Raw genomic sequence first — 19,721 nt, 5'->3', positions numbered from 1 at the left:
TTCGGTGTTTCCAGATTTTTCGGGTTTTTCGATACGTTTTATAGCTTTCTCTGGATTTTTGGGGCCTTTTCAGAATCTTTCCTATTACAGTTTTTGGATTTTTCGAACGTTTTGGACAGTGTTTGTTAGGCAAAAAAAATATATAAAAAATATAAAATTTAAATTCTGAAGGTCATTTTGAAGGTCACATTGAATAAAAAATTACCTTGACCTTCAAAGGTCAAAATTTTGATTTTTCGTTTTTTTTTTTTTATCTAAAACAGCAAGTAATGAATTCATAAAACTAATTTTAAATGCGTTTTTCGGCTCCTGCGACCATGGAATTGGATTCCTTGACGTAAGAATAGCAAACTATTTTCAGGTAAAAAAATTTGAAACCCCTTCCTTTGAAGGCCATTTGAAAGGTCAAGGACATTTTTTTTATTCAACTAAACTATTTTTCTTGAATACTCCAGCTCAAAAGCCTTAAAAATTTATTGATTTTTTTCGCTAACTCTTCTCCTTCTCGAAATATTCGAATTTTTCACGAAAAAAGTTAAATTTCCACAATGTGCGCCGAGGTGCCGCTATACAATTTTAAGGACAGACCATTTCAAACTGAAATTTAAAAAATAAAAAAAATAAAAATTTCAATAAATTATGTAAGAGAAAATAACAAATATAAAATTGAATAGTAAGATTTGACAAAAGCCGAGTCGAATCGAATCGAAATTTTAATTAGAACTTATTCGAATTCGAGGTCGAGGTTCAGTCAATTACGTATACGTAACCATTTAACATATTAGTCCGACATTACGTATACGTAACTAAATTGCTAAAATTCACAAAATGTTACTTATACGCCATGGTATCATCAAAACCATGATTTATGCAATGAAATTTCTAATACAACATAAAACCCCGTAAAACATTTCGAAAACTGAAAACTCTTTGATGAATGGGGGGAAAAAATGAGGAAGGAGCCGGAAAAATTTAGGAAAGAAATTGAAGAATATTTTGATGAAAATTCCTTGGCTTTTCTTGCATTTTCCCCGAGTTCTGTATGAGATTAAAAAATAATAATTTTTGTAGTTTTTTCTGTTGAATGAAATATATTTTTATAAAAAAAACTATTTATTATTAGAAATAAATAAAAACGTCCGAGTATGCATATTATTCACGCTGACTGTATGTATGTACAATGTTCATACATACAAATGTGCTCCCACACCGCCAAGCGACTATAAATCACAATCAACAAGTGTAAATTTATTACAAGCCACTGCACGCAACCAGACACATTACAATAGGAATAGTTTCATACTAGAAAAAAAGTGACTCTTAAATTAGCGCCAACGCATATATGAATGTGCATATGTACATACATATTACTTATGTACTTATATTTCGCACACATGCATGTGATGGCATAGGTATTACATTTAAACTGATTTATTGCCACTAAAGACAAGAATGAGTAGAATAACAATAAAATGTTATACAAGTGTGGCAAAATGTTTCACATATTGTATATTGATTTTTCACTTCACACGCAGAATTACTATCAGTGTCAGTAGAGACATCAGTAAGTGTTTATTTAAATATTTTTTAATTATGTATTTATGTTTACGCATTTATACGACAAGTGTATATTGAACAATTTTAAAAAATTATTTTCTCCTTTTAAATGCTTTTATAAAAGGGTTGCACTTTTTAGACTTGACTGTATAAAATTGTTACAATAGGGGAAATCGCTCTTCTGTGTATTCGTTGTATGTTGTGTAATTGTAACTGCATGAGCGTGTGATTTCTTCTTGCTAGCGGTAGATCAAATACACATGCAACAACAACCACACGCTCGTCTAGTTACGCTTACCAAGGATACAGCCAATACACAGAAGATCGAATTCCACAATTGGTTGATCATTTCTTAAGAGCGGATATTCAAGCCTTCGATACAAAATCCCAAACATTTACCCATGTCTTAAGAATCTATGTTTTTCAACTGGCAGTGAAAATGTTATCTTTTGCAAGCAAGGAAATAATTTCGTAGTTTATTTATAAATAAACAAATTTAAATATGCCCTAATTATCTCTATTTCAGTAGTAATCTCTACTGACTACATTTCGTTAATCTGTTGAAAATTATTAAAAAAAATAATAAGAAGTTCTAATTTTAGTCTATGGAAACCTTCATTTAATGCATAATTACTTTACACCAGTCACAAGATGTCAAAACTTTAAAGATTCTTTAATATTTCTATGAAGACTGTATAAACCTATTTTTTTCAGCAGTTAATTTCTTTTAAACGGTAGTAAAAAAGTTTTTGCTGCACATTTGGAGGCGTAGTAACAGTGATGTGGATATTGACCCCGCGCCACTAAAATTTAATGCTCAAAATCTGTATACTCTGAGAAAAAAATTAAAAATTTTTATGCATTTTAATTGAAAATTCTTAAAAATAAATAAATAAACATAAGTGGCAAACAATATCACTTTGAAATGGGGGTGCTATTTACATGACCGATACTGTATATATATAGTATATAAGTGTATATGTAGAAATCTATTAGGCAAAATAAGTTCGAAGTATTTTGGATTACAAATAAAAAATAAAAAAGAAGTTAAAAGTTCACACTTAATATGGTTGACCGATCTTCAGATGATTTGATCGCTTAAACAACACCCCTTTCTTAGGAAAAATTCGAGCATGTATGTAGAGCCGAACGTCGTGGGAATTACAAGTAATTTTCTGCAGTGGAAAAGTTTGCAATATTCAGATATAAAAAATTAATACAAATTTTCTAGTTCCATTCTCAATAAAATAAATATTTTTATTTTATATTTTCGTTTATATGCATCAAGCTTTATTCGATCGTAAAAATCCGGTTTACTGGGTGTTCGAAAAAACAAGATAAAAAAAAACTTCTAAAAAAAAATAATATATAGTTTCAGCATATTCCAGTTACAAACTGAAAGCAACCACAATATTGTGCAAGCCAACGCTGCTCGCACAAAAACATTTTCCATTTTACACAAATTTAATTTTTTTTCAGAAAGTGTTTTGTGTTTCATAAATTTCTCACTCATTGTACTAGAGTTGATGTTAAAAGCCACAAATTCATGAGTGGCAGGACATATTTAAGCCTCCGCAGGTAACTGTCGTTGAAAGTACAAAACCGCGTATCAACGCAATGCAAAGCCGCGTATGTGAGGTTGCATAAATTATTTTCTGGAGAGTAAAAACACTCATATTTCAAAATGGTTCTATTTTTTATAAAGTAATTGCATTTCTGGCTAGTACATTTCAGGATGAATGAATAGGGCTTGAGCCAAGAGCTTGTGTGAGTAAATCCTATTTTTGGCGAAAAATGTTAGTTACGCGGTTTTGTACTTTAAACGACGATAGATATGTATATTGGTGCTAAATTGCCAGCGACCGCAACGCGTGTGGCTCGTGATTACAATTAAAAGTACAAAAAATAGACGAGTGTATGGTAATTTGTAAAGTATGCTGGCCAAAAATCTAGTTGTTCCATATTTTTTTATACAGTGACTCAAACAAGTGTTCAGATGTTGTTTATACAAAATTTATGAAAACAAGTTAGCAAATTTGCAATCTGAATTTTTAGAAAATTGTTTATGTATGCAGTTTTAAAGAGCATACAATTTTTGAAAAAATGTGCAAAAAGTCCACAACAAAAATAAATTTTCTAAACATTAAACTTTTTGTTAGCCGCCTGAAACTTGCCCTTTATTATACTAAAAAATGCGCTAGAAAACTGCATACTAGAAAATTTCTAGAAAATTCAGTTTAAAAGTTCGAAATTTTTTACGACATTTCGTCGTCTTTCTAAAGTTTGCATAAAGTTTGAAACTTTGATTTATGTGGTTAATTGCATTGAATAATGTTACAAAAATAATATAAAAAATTAGTTTGAAAAACATTGCAAATATAAGAAAATAACATGCGAACATTTGTTTAAGTCGCTGTATATCTGCGACGCATTTTCTGCATGGGCTGATGTTATTCAACAAAACTGTTTACCTGGCTAGACTATAATTATACTGGTTTTTTATTTATGTTGTTGCTTTTTTGCGTTTATTTAAATTAAATGCTTTCAAAAGATTGTTTCTAATAATAATAATGAAGCTTTTTAACTAAAAAAAAAAAAAATAAATAAATTTGCTAGTGGATTTCTAAATCAGTCTGTTTAAACTACATAGTTCAGTGATTTATCTGCATACATATACATATGTATGTACACATGCATATGTAAATATTAGCGTATTCCGCAAACCGGATAAAAATAAATGACAACTCGTTCACTCCAAACATATTCACAAAGCACTTAACGTTGCTTCAGTACACGTGCCACAAACACAATGGCAGCCGACCAATTTTACGCTTGTGCGGTGTAATATTACAAAATAATTGCATACATGTAGGCGCGCGTTTACATGCAAACTGAACATTGCATTGTGAACGAGAGAAAGTTTCAATTGCTGCTAGTTTCCGTTACAAAGCTACCAGCACAAATTTTAAAGTGATGGTGCACAAAGGCCAAAGGGTAAACGGACTGTATATATTAACTTATATGTATGTAGATAAATATTTGTATGTATGTATGTACTATGAATGCCTGTAAAGTATGTATATTGCTTGATATACATTGTGGTAACACTTAGGTTTCAACACTTTTAGATTTCAGCTTTACTTACGACTATAAACTAATTTAATGTGTTTTAAAAACTTTCACTAGAAGCCATGTGTCAAGGACATCCCATGCCTCCAACTTTAGTCGTGGTTAGGGACAAATGTTCTAACGCTGCCAACTGGTATTTACAACTCTCTTCAGGCAGTGTCCGGTGATTACCCCTGCATTCTGAGCAGAGTTAACTTCAGATATTTCCGTCCTCCTCCTTGCCAACTCGTCGGTTAGGCAGTTGCCAGGAATGTCTCTGCGTCCAGGGACTCATACAACAGTCAAACAAAATTTTGATGCCAGCAGGTTGAGAGTCAGATCTCAGAGATTTGATAGCAGCCTGGCTGTCAGAATAGATAGCTCACTTTGATAATATCTACGAAGGTTAATCTCTGCGCACAGACCAATGGCATAGACCTAAGCTTGGAAGATGCTTCGATAGGTTCCCAAGGGCATTGAAAGCTTTTGTTTCGGGCTATATACGCCTATTCCAATAACCTCAGGGTCTTAGAGGCGCCTATGTACCACTGTATTGTGCTCCTCTGGACGTGACTTTCTATAATAGAGCTACTCCAGGTCACCTCGCTGTATACATATATCAACCTTAAAGCTTCTTTCAACAACTTCTACTGTAAACATGTCGTCTCTGGGGAATAGAGAAAGTGGGAGCTGGGAGCCTAGCTTGTCACAGTTCCTAGGTGAAAAGACCGACCTTTAGCAGCCATTATGGCTAACTGACTTCCATTTTCTTAAACTAAAATTTAATGGGCTACAAACTGCATTCTCAAAATAATCTGATTAAAAAGTTGAAAATTTGATGAGTGTTATTGTTTTGCACAAAGTTTGGAAATTATGTTTTTTGTTGTAAAATTAACCAAATTTTTATAAAAACTAGCGGGGAAAAATAAAAATTATTGCATATGTTGTAAAAAATTCTCTGGGCAAATACTCTTCGCCGTGAGTGTACATACATACAGGTCGAAATAAATTTATATTTTGCTTGCAAAGCAGGTTACTAAACAATTGGAGTTTTAAAGATCAATACTAATTTATGACTATCAAAAAACTTTACTTTAGTAGAAAGGCCATTACTTTAAACAAAATACATACATATGTATGTATGTACATATGTATTTATAAGTCATTAATTTCTTTTTCACGTTATGCAAAGCAACAATTTAATAAACCAGTCCACAGACAACACAAAAATTCGCAAATTCGCCAAGTACTAAGCACGGCGTAGAATCTATGTATATATTTATGTATGTAGATAACAATCACATGTTGTTGCAGTTATTGCTGCTCATCAAACGAAAAGCCACCAGGCATTGTTGTTGTTGGCAATGCTTGATTGTTGCTTCCCTGCTGTGGCTGCCACTGGTGCAGCTGGGTGATACTCAATGTTGCTTTTGTTGTTGGTGATGTTAGTTTATAGTGACGATTATTCTTTTTTGTTTCTTTTAGTTATCTGCACAACTACTAAGTATACTACTATAGCTACAGTTAAATAGTTATTGTTATTGTTGTTATGTACATGATTGTATTATTTGTTGTTGTGTCGCTGTCAGCACAATTAAGATTAACGAGCCGGCACTCAAACAGCAGGAACAAAGAAAGAGCTGTGGTTAGAGGGGATCGGATAAGATATCTCGTAGTGCACTACTCTGCACATACTTATTGGGTGTTCGTATCAGATGATTACTATGAGACTTGTAGGAATGAAATGATGAAACTCGAGCATCGCAGTATAATAAATAGGAAAAAATTAAAAACCAAATCCTTGCGGAGTGATAGCATTATTTTAGCAGCACTCAATGCCACTACAGTGTTCAAATGTTTATGTTTTTTTTTTTAATATTCGCTTTGTTTATAAATAAACCTTTTTTATAAAAGTATTCATGCTTTAACCAAAATCCAATAAATCGATGTTTCAAACTTAAAAAAAAAAACCAATTTTGGTGAAATTTTCGAACTTTTTTATTGTTTCCATATAAACATATATATATCGCTAGCTTAGAGTGAAAAGTTGCTAAGTCCGCTTTTTATGAAAACTCATATTTTGATACAGGAGGCAAGAGAAATTAAAAATGCATCGTTTTGAAAAAGACCTTGTTTTATGTTTTCTCGTGTATAGTAAGTCCAAAAAAACTCCGAAATTTCGATAAGTCGAAAATAGTACAAAATCTTTTAATAAAGATCGAATTCGTCTGGTTCGTATGGAGTTTTGGTTTGCTTTAAGCAGGCAAAATGCTGTATTCAAAATTTTGCAAAATACTTGAAGAAAATGGCTTTAGAAGTTTTTTTCCTCTCCTGCACAATTTTTGAATTAGGACTTAGCAACTTTTCACTCTAAGCTAGCGATATATATTTAAAATCAACTCAAACATTTTCTAGAGATTGAGATTAAATATTTCGAAATTTTTATGAAATTTTGTTGACGTTAAATTTATACGGTGCTGGTTAAAGCGTGAACAGTTAAAAAAAGTTTACTTGAAAAACAAATATGAATATTAAGAAAAGATCCACATGTGAGTTACTGTAAATTTTTTATACTTGTGAACGCCAGGCCTGAAACCTACTAGACCAAGTTTTTCACCGATAACCCACAGATGTCAGACGCTAAGGAAATCATGAAGCTACCCGAAAGATGCAAAAAAATCATAGAAAACAATGGCAAATATATAGTTGATTAAAATTGATTTTCAATAAAGAAAATTGTTTTCAAAAATTTACCCAAAAATCCGCGGAGACTTTTCGTATGACCAACTATTTCCCCCAGGTGGACTTTCTTATGTTATTGGAATTATAGCTAAGCATTTTGTTTTTGATTTTTGTTTTGTTTCCGAACTATGAAAAAGCATCTGTGAAGCGCAGAACGCAAGTACATATATTCAAGCAAAATAATAAATACTCGAAAAAATCCAAAAAAAAAAAATTCAAAACAAGGAAGAGATCGCAGACGGCAAATCATATATGTTTTAGTTGGAAATAAACACGGTTAGGACCAGTTAGTAGGTGTTGTTTTTTATCCTGTGGCCGGGGGTGCCCAAAACTACGGAATAATAAGCCGTCGTAGGACAATTATAGATAGTTGTAATACTTTATCCACATTGAGCTCACGCCGAAGCCTGCAAATTTTTTTTACATACCCACATTGCCAGAGAGCTTTACTAGGAATTTTATCTAAATGGAAGTTACAAATAAGTAAGCCGCTTTTATCCTGGGTAGTATAAAAATATGTTTATGTTTATGAGTTATATGGAAGAAATTGCTAACCACCCTTAAAAAAATTAAGAGACTTGAAACTTGCACCTTATTATACTAAAATTTAATGGGATACAAAATTGCATACTCAAAATTTGTCTAAGAAATGGAATTGGAAATTTTAAAATTTGTATGAATTTTTTTTTGGTATTTCTTGAATTTTCCCGAGCTCTACATGAAATTTAAGAATATGGTTCTGCTGTTTTTTTTTTTTTGTTGAATGAACTATATTTCAAATATAAAGAGAAAAAAAAGAAAATCCTCAAAACGTCAGGGTATTCATATTTTTGGCGCTGACTGTATATCGGTGAAGATGTTTTAAAATACGACTTTCATAGTATTTGCTGGATAATGAGCCACACTTTCATAAAAAGTAATAAACATGAAATAATCGAAAGCGGAATAGCCAGAGAAAGCTAAAATGTCTCTACCCTATTTATATTTTCGCCACACTATTATCTACAGCTAAAGTTTTTCATATCCACGAGTTTTTGAGGGTATTAGTATTATTTTTTTATAATTTGACTAAAAATCAAAATAGAAGCGTTTCATTAAAAAAAAAAAAACTTAAAAAAAGATTATAAAACCTTAAAAAAATTCTTTGACAAGAATGTTGACTGCAATATGGCAAGGGTGCCAGTTTGGACAGAATAAACCATAACCAAAGATCATAGGAAATGCTGGCTATGTTTATGGCTTACTTGTATTCATAAAAAAATAAAAAAAAAGTTTATAGCGTTCTATAAAGTGACATTTTCATACAAATTTTTGATTTATAAAGCAGTTAAGGTCTTCCTTATTTTTTATGAATTTGGGTGTATGTCTTTTGTGATAACAAAAGTGCTGCCTCGTTTGTACGAAAAATTATTTTTGGGCCAGAGTAAAAGGAGAGTCGTAATAAATGAATAAAGAAAACGCTGAAAATCGGGACTTAATCGGTAAACATATGAAAAATCGTTACACTTATACGTCCCGATTTTTTAAAAATATTCAGCGGTACAATTTACTCTCAAAATCACAGTACCGACCGCCAAAATCGGTACCAATGATCACCGTAGTTATAGCCCACATATAAAATGGCTACAAAATACATCAACAAAATTATTTCGTCAGTACCTTCTACACAGCTTCTTTCATTTCATTTGAGCATCGGCTGGCCTTATTGAACCTCTCTAGTTTGCATTGGGCAAAAATAAAACAGCTAGCTTTAAAAAGTGAATAAAAAATTTCTTAAGAAACTAAAATACTATTGCTCAATATTTCCTGCAAGGATATTAAAAATACATGTACACATTAATAGTACATATTTACATGCATATTGTTGAAGTAAAATTTCTGAACTGAGCAAGTAAAGATAAATTGCTGTTTGAAGTAGTGAAAATGATGATTAAACATGAACAAGTGAATGAGCAAGAGCAGCGGCAAAATTTTACAATTAATGGATCAAAAAAAAAAACCTTTGACTTTGAAGTAGTAGAAATCTGGAAATCATATAGGTAAAAAGAGATTAGAAAAATTAAGATATTACGGTAAAGGTTTTCACGCGTTCCAGGCCTTTACTTATCTATTTACGTTTTTTATTTTTTAAAGCAAAATACACACTAAAAAATAACAACTTAGCTGTGAATACCTAAATTTATTTTACTAAAGAAATGAATATAAAGTTTTAAATTTCTTTATCCTGCAGCCGCTGCACAAACTGTAGCCACAGCGAAATTGTAATAGAATGCATCTTATTGGCACATGCGACCAGTATGTGTAGAGTGAAGAGAGCAGGAGATAATAAAAGAAAAACACAAAACAAAATGAAATGTACCTCTGCTCTCAGCAAACAAACCACTCACTCCGCCACATCGAGAGACGCGCCATCCATGTTTTGCGGACATTACCCGGCATTTTCCTTTTGTGCTGCCGGGCGAAACAAAAATGTAGAAAAAAAAACAGACGACACAGCAAATAGCGGAGCAATAAAATTATAGCAAATTATATGTGGCTCTCTCTCAACGTCTGCGCAGTGTGCAAACACAATATGCGCTATGGAAAGTGACGTCGTTTGGGAAAACAAAACTTGTACATACAAAAACAAATCACTGCCAGAGTAGCGAAATGCGAATTGCGAAATAAATTTAAATTCCGACGATGCCATGACGTTGAATTTGGTGATGTATGCGTTGACGCCATGCTTATACCAATACTAAGTAACACTCACACACATACATACATACATACATGCAATTGCATTCATAAGAAAAAGAAGAAGAAAATTCATATTTGCATATTGCAAGGCATGTAAAGCGTATGTGAAGTCAACATTCTATTGCACTCAACGATTATGAGTCCGTCACTTCGCTCCACCCCTTTTCGCAGGAGTTGTAAATAAGGTAGATAGCGGGATGTACAAAATAGCATGAAAAATCTTAAAGGCAAGATGAATGGTTTTCTAACTATTCACGCGCATTTGCTTTATAGATTTGTAATCGGATGGATGAGGAATTCTTCTGCATGGAACAGAGTTAAAAAATAGATTAAAGGTTTAATAAAAACTTGCAGCAGACTTTGCAAATAACTTGCCTGCTTTCTCTGTGACAACTAAAATGTTCTTTTATAATGCTGTAATGGCAATGTATCCTGTGCCAGGCCGGTCCCTATTTTAAAGTCCTGTCTATAGGTACAAAAAAATGGTATCTTTGTTTTAATCAGAACCTCAATTTTCATATTTATATTCATCTTTATATTTATATTTATCTTAATCTTTATCTTTGTTTTACCTTTACCTTTATATTTATTTCTATCTCTATGTTTGTCTTCATCTTCATCTTCATCTTCATCTTCATCTTCCTCTTCATCTCCATCTTCATCTTCATCTTCATCTTCATCTTCATCTTCCTCTTCATCTTCATCTTCATCTTCATCTTCACCTTCATCTTCATCTTCATCTTCATCTTCATCTTCATCTTCATCTTCATCTTCATCTTCATCTTCATCTTCATCTTCACCTTCATCTTCACCTTCATCTTCATCTTCATCTTCATCTTCATCTTCATCTTCATCTTCATCTTCATCTTCATCTTCATCTTCATCTTCATCTTCATCTTCATCTTCATCTTCATCTTCATCTTCATTTTCATCTTCATCTTTATCTTTGTTTCTTTTTTTATCCCACACTGTCTTCAACTAACTATTCTAACTATTCAAAACCCCAAGCCTTAAGTATGAATTTGCGATTGCCATGCGAATGTTCACTTTTAGTGTAGTTACCTAAATATTCTGTAATTTTTATATAAAATTTATACCGCTCAGGTGAATGCACATTTTATGGTATATTACATAATATAAAGCCATAAAATATTATTTTCTACCCATACTACTTTGCTTAGAATCTTGTGACTAAACACACATCTTTTCCTTTATTTACACAAATAAAAAGAATAGGAAGTTCTAGTTAACTCTTGTTCGCTCGCTAATACACACACATTTATGTTACATCGTCAGTGGACTTTTCTAAAGAACATAACACATAACGACAACTAAAGTAAGCTTTGCATAAAATTTAAATAATCTAACACTTTATCTACTTTTAGTCCGATTTGCTCCATGCGCGTTTAAACTAAGGAAGCAAGAAAGAAAATAAAAAAGGAAGTAAAAAAACTAGAGCGTAAAGCAGAAATAAAACTTGCTACGAAAAAATCTCTTTCGAGTAGGCCTCGCATGCCCCCACATCAAGTCCTTAGTGCACTAGCCGAGAGCATGCAAACATAGCAGCAAAAGAAAATTAAAAAAAAAAAAAAAAATCGACTATGACGCGCGGAGTTGACTGAAATCCTGTGCGCGAAATTAGGCAAGCGGCGGAAAGGGTAAGCAGTGAGGAGACTGGCGACTAAAGCCACAAATTGTGGCGCACGCAAGTACATACATATGTGTCCAACAAATGCCGCTGGACATTACTACTAAATAGAAGTGGGCTGTGCGGTGTGCGGTATGGCGCTGGTTGTACATGTATGTACCTACACATACAAATAGAAGTGTTGCTTCCCTGCAGGGAAACCGCGGACTAGTGAATCAAATTTCTAGTTCCGTACTAGGTCTTTATCGCTAAAAAGGAACTAGTCCGATAGGAACTAGATCTCCACCAGTCCAAAATCGGCGAAAAGTGGTACTTTTAAGAAACTAATTTTTTCAGTTTTTTTCACTAGAAATCTATATCTAAAGTGACGAATTTAGAAATGATTCGGAACTATAGAAAAAGGGATGCAGAACGAACTAGATCTTATTTGTCGAATTTAGAACTATTTCGGAACTATCGAATAAGGGATGCAGCGGGGGGCTTGTTTACTTTACATAGATATGTGTTCGGCGGCTTTTTCGTTCAAATACACTTCTATTCTGTGCTTCGCAGATGCTATTTCATAGTTTGGTAATACAAAACAAAGCTTTGTGTTAACATATTAACATCTTGGGGCCGTCTGGAATCTAACCAATAACAGCGAGCACCTCTGCAAAGTCAGCTACAGCCAAAGGTATGTAAACGTACATTTCTTACAATCATTCAAACAAATTTAATTTCAAATTTGAAAAAAATTTTCTTTGAAAATAATGTAAAATCGCACACGGAAGAACCGAAAAGATTGAAAAATCATAATACCTTTTTCTTTCGTCTGTCGATTTTAGAACTGGTTCGGAACTATAGAATTGAGGACTAGTTCGGAACTATCGAAAAAGGGATGCAGCGGGGGGCAATGGACACTTCCTAGGACATCGCCATGTTAAATTTGCCAGTTGCTTGCATGCAAACGAGATTTATCGCGAACCAGTACTGGGTCTAAATGTACTAGAAGCACCCCAGTTCAGAACTAGAGATTTTCCCCACAGGGTTGTGATTGAGCAACAGTCAAACGTCACGCGCCTACAAGTAGGCTACATAGATTTTTGTGCCATTTTTTACAGTTGTCGTTTGCTTTTTCTTCGCTTTGCAATTAATTTTCCTTGATTCTGTTGAAATGCAATCTAACTCGCAAATTGTACTAGTAAGATTCGTCTTACTTCATAAAACGCAGCAGGAGAAAAAGAGTTTCTACGCTTATAAATTTTTATATATATTAAGGATATTTAATGATAATTCCAGTTAAGGATTTTTAATGATAATTCCGGTTATTATGTTCAGAATCATTCTTACCTGAGTCCATGAGTTTTGAGCTCCGAATCAGGCCATAAAACCTTAACACTAAAAGTAAAAGCATATTTGAAAAAATTGTGTTGTCGAATTTAAAAAGGTGTATACAAGTTTTCTAGTAGGTAGTCTTTCTGGGTCGTTGAACGTATGTATGTGTTTATACATAAAATTATGTAACACGTTCGTTAGTATATGCAAACACATGGGTTTGCATTAGGATGAGTACAAAATTACACAGGAAAATCTAATTTTGAAATTCTCTCGCTGAAAAAAAAAATTATTTATTTTTAATGATTTCACCGTGCGACAAAACAAAAAAAAATAAAAACAAACGAAAGAATAGATATACTCATTAAAATATTGGCCAAATATAGTAAAACTACATTTTTAGTTTTTCACTTCGACGTCAGGATTTTTGTTTAAAGGACTTGAAATTTTAAAGATATGATTAATTAAAAAAATTATTTAAAACAAGTAAGAAAGTCTAAGTTCGGGCGGAGCCGAACATTAAATACCCGGCGCAAGTATTAGATATATGTTTTCCACCTTTCCGAAAGCTGCCGCTACATGATAAGCCGGTGTGTATAAATTTTAAGTAAATTAGCGTCCTTAAATTTCGAAATATCGAAATTTCAAGCATTTCTGAAATTTACCGGTTATATGAAAAACGGCCGTAATTTTAGTCCGATTTCAACAATTTTCAACGGTTTGCTTTTGTGTGGCAAGCACAATAACCGTACCGAGTTTGGTACAAATTGCTAGAACGGTTAGGTGGGCGGTATTCGTATTTCTGAAAATCACCGTTATATGGGAGGTAGGCGTGGTTATTGTCCGATTTAGCCCATTTTCAATACCATCCGTCCACGTACCAAGTATCGTTAAGATATCTCAATTTTTACTCGAGTTATCGTGTGCACAGACGGACGGACGGACGGACGGACAGACAGTCACCGCTTAATGGATTTCTCTTTTCATTGTGATCATTTATGTATACATTTGTCTATATCTATCTCGATTCGTTTTGCCTGTTACAAACAACCGTTATGTGAACAAAGTTATAATACCCTTGTGCACAAGTGCGCTCGGGTATAAAAATCAGTGCAATGTAGAATAACAATATGAGCGACAAAATTCTGCAGTCTTTAAAAACAATAAAGTTTTTATTTTACAAGAACGAATAGGTATTGAAAATGCGCCTTTAATAAATTTAATCTTTTTAAGTTAATAAAGTTTGCAGGACGGAATTCAATGATGAGGTCGTGCGTTAGTCCTCAAACAATATATATATATTTAAAAAAAAAAAAAAAAATATTGCAAATTTTCAACGATCTTTAAGGAAAAAAATTTTAAAGGCCATTTTCCATACCCATTCGTCCTTATGCACCAAAAAAACCGATTAACCGATTTCAAAATAAAAAATATGGTGGGTGACAGAAAAAAAAAAATATCACCCCAATATAAATATGCACATACAAAATCCTCTCGAACGATATTTAAAGTACTTTGCTGAAGTCAAAAGTGTTTTTTGTTTTTGTTTTAATTGAAATGAGTAAGACTTCCGGCGAGATCGCAAGATCACATTATAACCTCATCTTAGTGGTAGGAACCAATCTCGCAGTCGGTTAACAAGCAGGAGTTGGGAAGTGACAAGAACTTTCTCTGCCAGTGGTCCTCCTTGGCGAAAACCCGTTTTCAAATTTTCAATAAGCTAATTTCTAGTGTCAATACGACTTAAAACTTTCTGTCGTATAAGCTTTGGTAAAAAACAAATGAAAATTAAAAAAATTGGCCTTCATTGTTACTCGAGCATCAAGCAGTTGGCGCGTTTGGAATGCTCCAGAGCATTATTTAGGATGTTTATGAAAGTATAGTAAATGAGTAGAAGTGGAGACTTAAACAGAAAGTGCTAAGATCGCTGAAGAAATGACCGAGGCGAGGCCTTGATCCATGGCCAAAAAAAACCAACCCACAGATTTCTTGAAAAAAACAAAAAAGCCTTCATTTTCATTTGAAAATCGTTTCGTAAAAATCTGAATTTAATTTGATTATTCGTTGAAATTGACACTACTTTCTGCTCTTTTTGTTAACGTCAAACTGATCACAAATAATCCAATCTCCGAACTGGAGCCTAGCTGATAAGCGATGCTTCCATCTTCCCTTAGAAGTGTACGCACAAATGCTTCTTCCTACATAACTATATACATACATAATTATAGTGGATATCAAAAAGGCAAAGAATATAGTCCATAAATGCACTTCGCACAAATAAATTACAAAGCTGCAGTGCATCTGTGGTAGGAGCAATCAACGGAAATGCATTTTTTTATAACTTTTCCACAAATGTGGTTACGATTACGTACAAACACACACTACCCAGTATGAAAACTATGAACATATGTCTGTCCTATATACAATTTATAAATTGCGTATATTAATAGAATGACACCATATTTCTTTTGCCCATGAATGCATGCAGATAAAGTTGTGGCTGCTTGACGCATTGTGCGTGGGAATCATGTGAGAATTTCAGCACATGCAATAACTTGCTACCAGCTAACATAAGGATATTTTAATTCTAAACAGCTTATCCCATCTGGTAGCTAAATACCATACCTGTGCATTAAAATAATTATTTTGTGGATATAAGTGACACAAAGAAAAATTATTAAAAAATGGCAAAGGGAAAGGGCGTTAAATGAGGCATTAAATGTACATATTAAATGTACATATTTTATTGCAAACATGCACGAAGTTATGGAATAATCATGGAATCCTCTTAAAACGCTTTTGTAAAATTATAGTTGGCCTCCGGGAGGAGTTCTGCGCTTGCTGTAGTCTGGTGTACTTGCACGTTTGAATATAAACCCACATAATGATATTATTTTACTGTTTATAAGACTCAAAAAAAATCTAGAGAAAATTAAAAAAAAAAATTAAATTTGTAATGTACTCATTATACTCAACTTCTGTGTAGAAAAAAAAATCATAACTCAAATTACTGTAGAGTGCACCCCGTAATACTATATATAGCGCAATATTCAGAGCCACCATTGTGATTTTTTTAAATTTTTTTTTTGAGATGGCATATTTTCAAAAACTATTTTTTTTTTAATTTGTATGTGAAAAATTTTTCAAGAAAAAAATTTTTTAAAATATTTATATTATTTATAGAATAGGACCCCCTGATTTCAAAAATACCCCCCTTTTTTCTAGCAACCCTATAGTTCTTATATAATTTGTTGTTAAAGTTTTCGTATAAACGATGAATAAGGTAGCAAAATAACATCAAACTTGGGCTGCCAGACTGGAATTTTGAATAATAAAAGCGGATTTTTAATTCGGAATTCGGAATAAAAGTACCTCTCTTTTGACATACAATAATCCTATTCTTTATTAAAAAAAATGTATGAAAAAACAAGTTTTTATAAAAAAAAAATTTCTTTTTAACAAATTTATTTTTGCGTAGAATTCCTTTCTGCGTAGGCGGCTTTAGGATTATAACCCTTACCAAATAGAATTCTCCTTTTGGTGTGCACCAACTGATGTAACTTTGGGAAAGGATAAGGTAACTAGAATTCCCTTCTGTGATGTCTATTATGGTTATGATCAGGACTAAGACCCATATCGATCCCAATATATATTTTTCCAATCAGAGAAATGTACGTATTCTGCACTTATGCCGTACTATACGTATACCGCATAATAAACGCCCAGAATAAAAGTAGCGGTAAATTTTCATTTTCTTTTGTACTGATTTCCCCTATATTCCTTTTTAATCATTGCCTTCTTAGTACGTGTTTGGTTTGTACAATATGGCAACACATGTTATGTGTCAGTTTGCAACCATGTGTTATTGTAAATATGGGTGCAATTCAATGCAATTTACAAGTCAATAAAAGTTGCATTAAAGTGATTTATATACAAGATAAAATAAAATAAAAGTGTGTAAAGTATTAAGTACAGTGTTATGTGCATTTAAATATATGAAGGTATGTGACAAATGCACTTTTTGTTAAGGCAATCAAGTGTAACGACTTAAGAAATTTTAACAACAAATATATTGTTTATATTTTTTAGTTATACATGTTTTAGAGGATACCTGCCTTAACATCCTGACCAAGTTTCATTTGTTAATTCCACCTGGTTTTCTTAAAACACAAGGTGCGGCTGACTGCTAAAGTCCACCCGTCCATCAACCCTAAAAATTTGAAACAAATCAAACACATGAAGTTCCATTTTAGTATGGAACGCCCCATATACAGTCAGCTACCACTACCCTCGCACACCTAGCTCCCCTCCAGTACTGCTGGAGTCAATCTCTACTTTTGACCCGCTACTGCACCGACTCCTAGGTATGTAGCTACTCCATTAACCCGTGGTAGTGCAGAGTCGAACCAGTCGGATGCTAGGGTTGCCAGAATTTGTTTGCAAGAAATCAGTACCTTAGACTTTTTCATGTTATAAAAATCAGTACCTTTCAGTACATTTTTATTCAAAGCAAGCATACAAGTAACAGAAAATACTTTAAAACACCAGAGAACTTGTTTTTAGCAATATTTTGGTATATGAAGAAAATGTGTAGTAATGAAAATTAAGTATTTTCGAGATAGCTAACAACACTCGACCTAAGCAACTCCCGGTAGTGCAGAGGGAGCCGATGGCCGTCTAGGACATTGCCTTGTAAAAGTAACCGCTGAAATGCACTGCAAGTTTACAAGGTAGCTACCGATTTGTCAGTCCTGTAGTCGCTCCCCCGTACTGCAGGGTTGATAGTCATAATTTAAAAGTAATTAAATTAAATAATAATAATAGTATAATAAACTGAAGTATATTTTTAAAAAGCTGTAATCTGAACACCTCTTTGGTTAGAGGTGCCACCCGTCAGAGCAATAAGAATCAATTAGATAACTTAAGTTTCAAAAAATTTATATTTATATGAAATAAAAGGGATTATATGAAAACTTTAATAAAGTGATATTTTTGTGTAGAGTTGCCGCCTTCCAAAAGTACTTAACGTAAAGTTCACAACTTGTGAAGCCAGAAAATATTGCAATGTGCGTATCAATGATATATTCATAAAAGCAAATTATATATGTAGAAATATTTTTGGGCAACATTGGCATATAGAAGAAAATATTTTTTGTTAAAGCTACAAAGCGAACTGTGTTTGAGGGAGCTTTTATTAAATCATATGAAAAGTATGTATTTTAAAATGGGCATTTAAGAACATACATACATAAATTCATTTTAGAAATATTTTTCAGTAGGGTTGCCACCTAACGAAAAAGGGAGATCGTGAAACCTATGTATGTATATAAACACGAAAATATTGCAATCTGGCCATCAAGGAAAGGGTTTCAAAATAAATTAATTGTTAAATATTTTTGAGCAAGGCTGCCACTTAGAAAAAAATTTAAGAAGCTTTAACTAAAACACTAAAAAAAAATTTTAATCGGCATTTAAGTAAATTAAATTTAACAAACAAATATTTTTGAATATGGTTGCCACATAAAGCAACCATACAAGCATGAAAATATTGCAATATGGGTATACAACTAATGATATTTCAGAGCACTTTTGTTCAAAAAAAATTTTTTTAAAGGCTAAAGTTTTTTTTTTTAATAAAATTTGTTGGCAGTAAGATGTGGCAACGCCACTGAGAAAGAAAAATTAGTTATGCATATAACGTTCGCGTTAGTAAAACGTTCATAACTTAATTTAATTTTAATTATGCTAGTTTAGTTATTTTCATAAATACATAAAAGATAGAAGCAAATTGTTTGTATGTACCTTTAAAGCCTTTACCTTTAAAACAAGCACACCCCATGATGTATCCCATCATCAGCGTGACTTGTTTTACGCAGCTGCAAGCACTGACGACGATACGAGTAATTATCCACTGGATAAACGTACAATTGGAATGCTGCTAATTGCACACTTGAATCCTTTCAAGCTGATGATGCGTGGCAAAGCCGTGCTACTGCTCTGCAAAATACTACCGTGTGTGGCGTTCACTTCGATACGAGATGTGTGTGTGTGTGTGTGTGTGTGTGTGCGTGCGTAGATATGTTAGTTAAGGATATTTATGTAATGTCAATGTCCTTGCGATAGAACTTTTATAAATAGAAATTTTACAATATGCACAGCGTAGATTATATGTATGTAGTTGTTGTATTGATTAAAGATTTAAACATTTAATTTAAAGTTGGAAAAACGTATATCAAAAATTTAAATTTAAATTTTCTACTTTTTTGCGAAGAAGTAATTAGATATTTAAAGTGGATAATGTTATTCGTTTAGCTGCTAGTTGATTTTTTATGTTTTGAATATGTTAGAATAATTTGTTATATTTTGTGCTTATTTTAATATTTTGTAAAAAAATGTTTTGGTTTTTCGGTTATTTTAAATTCATTAATATTTAAAGTTATTAATATTTATGTTATCAAATACTATCACAATATCAATATTTATGCTATATGCGCGGAATTGTAGAAAAACGTTTTTTTTTTTAATTACAATTAAATATTGTTTTTGGGTTTTTGCGTTTTCAATACTTTGACACTTATTCACTGAATCCAAATGCTATTTCGACTAGTATTGT

The 19,721-nt window shown here is 32.6% G+C and overlaps 1 protein-coding gene across 6 annotated transcripts in view; it reads right to left on the bottom strand.

Moving 5' to 3' along the window:
- LOC118746601 (neurogenic protein mastermind) overlaps positions 1–19,305 on the bottom strand; it is a 245,926-nt gene extending 226,621 nt beyond the window's left edge. For 3 of the 6 annotated variants that reach the window (XM_036480443.1, XM_036480445.1, XM_036480446.1), the window contains exon 1: positions 18,911–19,304. In XM_036480443.1, coding sequence (XP_036336336.1) covers positions 18,911–18,962 — 52 coding nt within the window. In that variant the 5' untranslated portion in view covers positions 18,963–19,304. Of the gene's footprint in view, positions 1–18,910 lie in introns of all 6 variants that reach the window. The other 3 variants (XM_036480444.1, XM_036480447.1, XM_036480448.1) reach the window with 3 other exon arrangements.
- Between the last annotated feature and the right edge of the window lie 416 nt (positions 19,306–19,721).

The sequence above is a fragment of the Rhagoletis pomonella genome, unplaced genomic scaffold (assembly GCF_013731165.1).
Source record: "Rhagoletis pomonella isolate Grant_MI unplaced genomic scaffold, Rhpom_1.0 Rhpom_scaffold_00011, whole genome shotgun sequence".
In the NCBI taxonomy this organism is placed as follows: Eukaryota; Metazoa; Arthropoda; class Insecta; order Diptera; family Tephritidae; genus Rhagoletis; species Rhagoletis pomonella.
The sequence above is the reverse complement of the archived record's forward strand: the minus strand, read 5'-3'. Positions and strand labels throughout refer to the sequence as shown.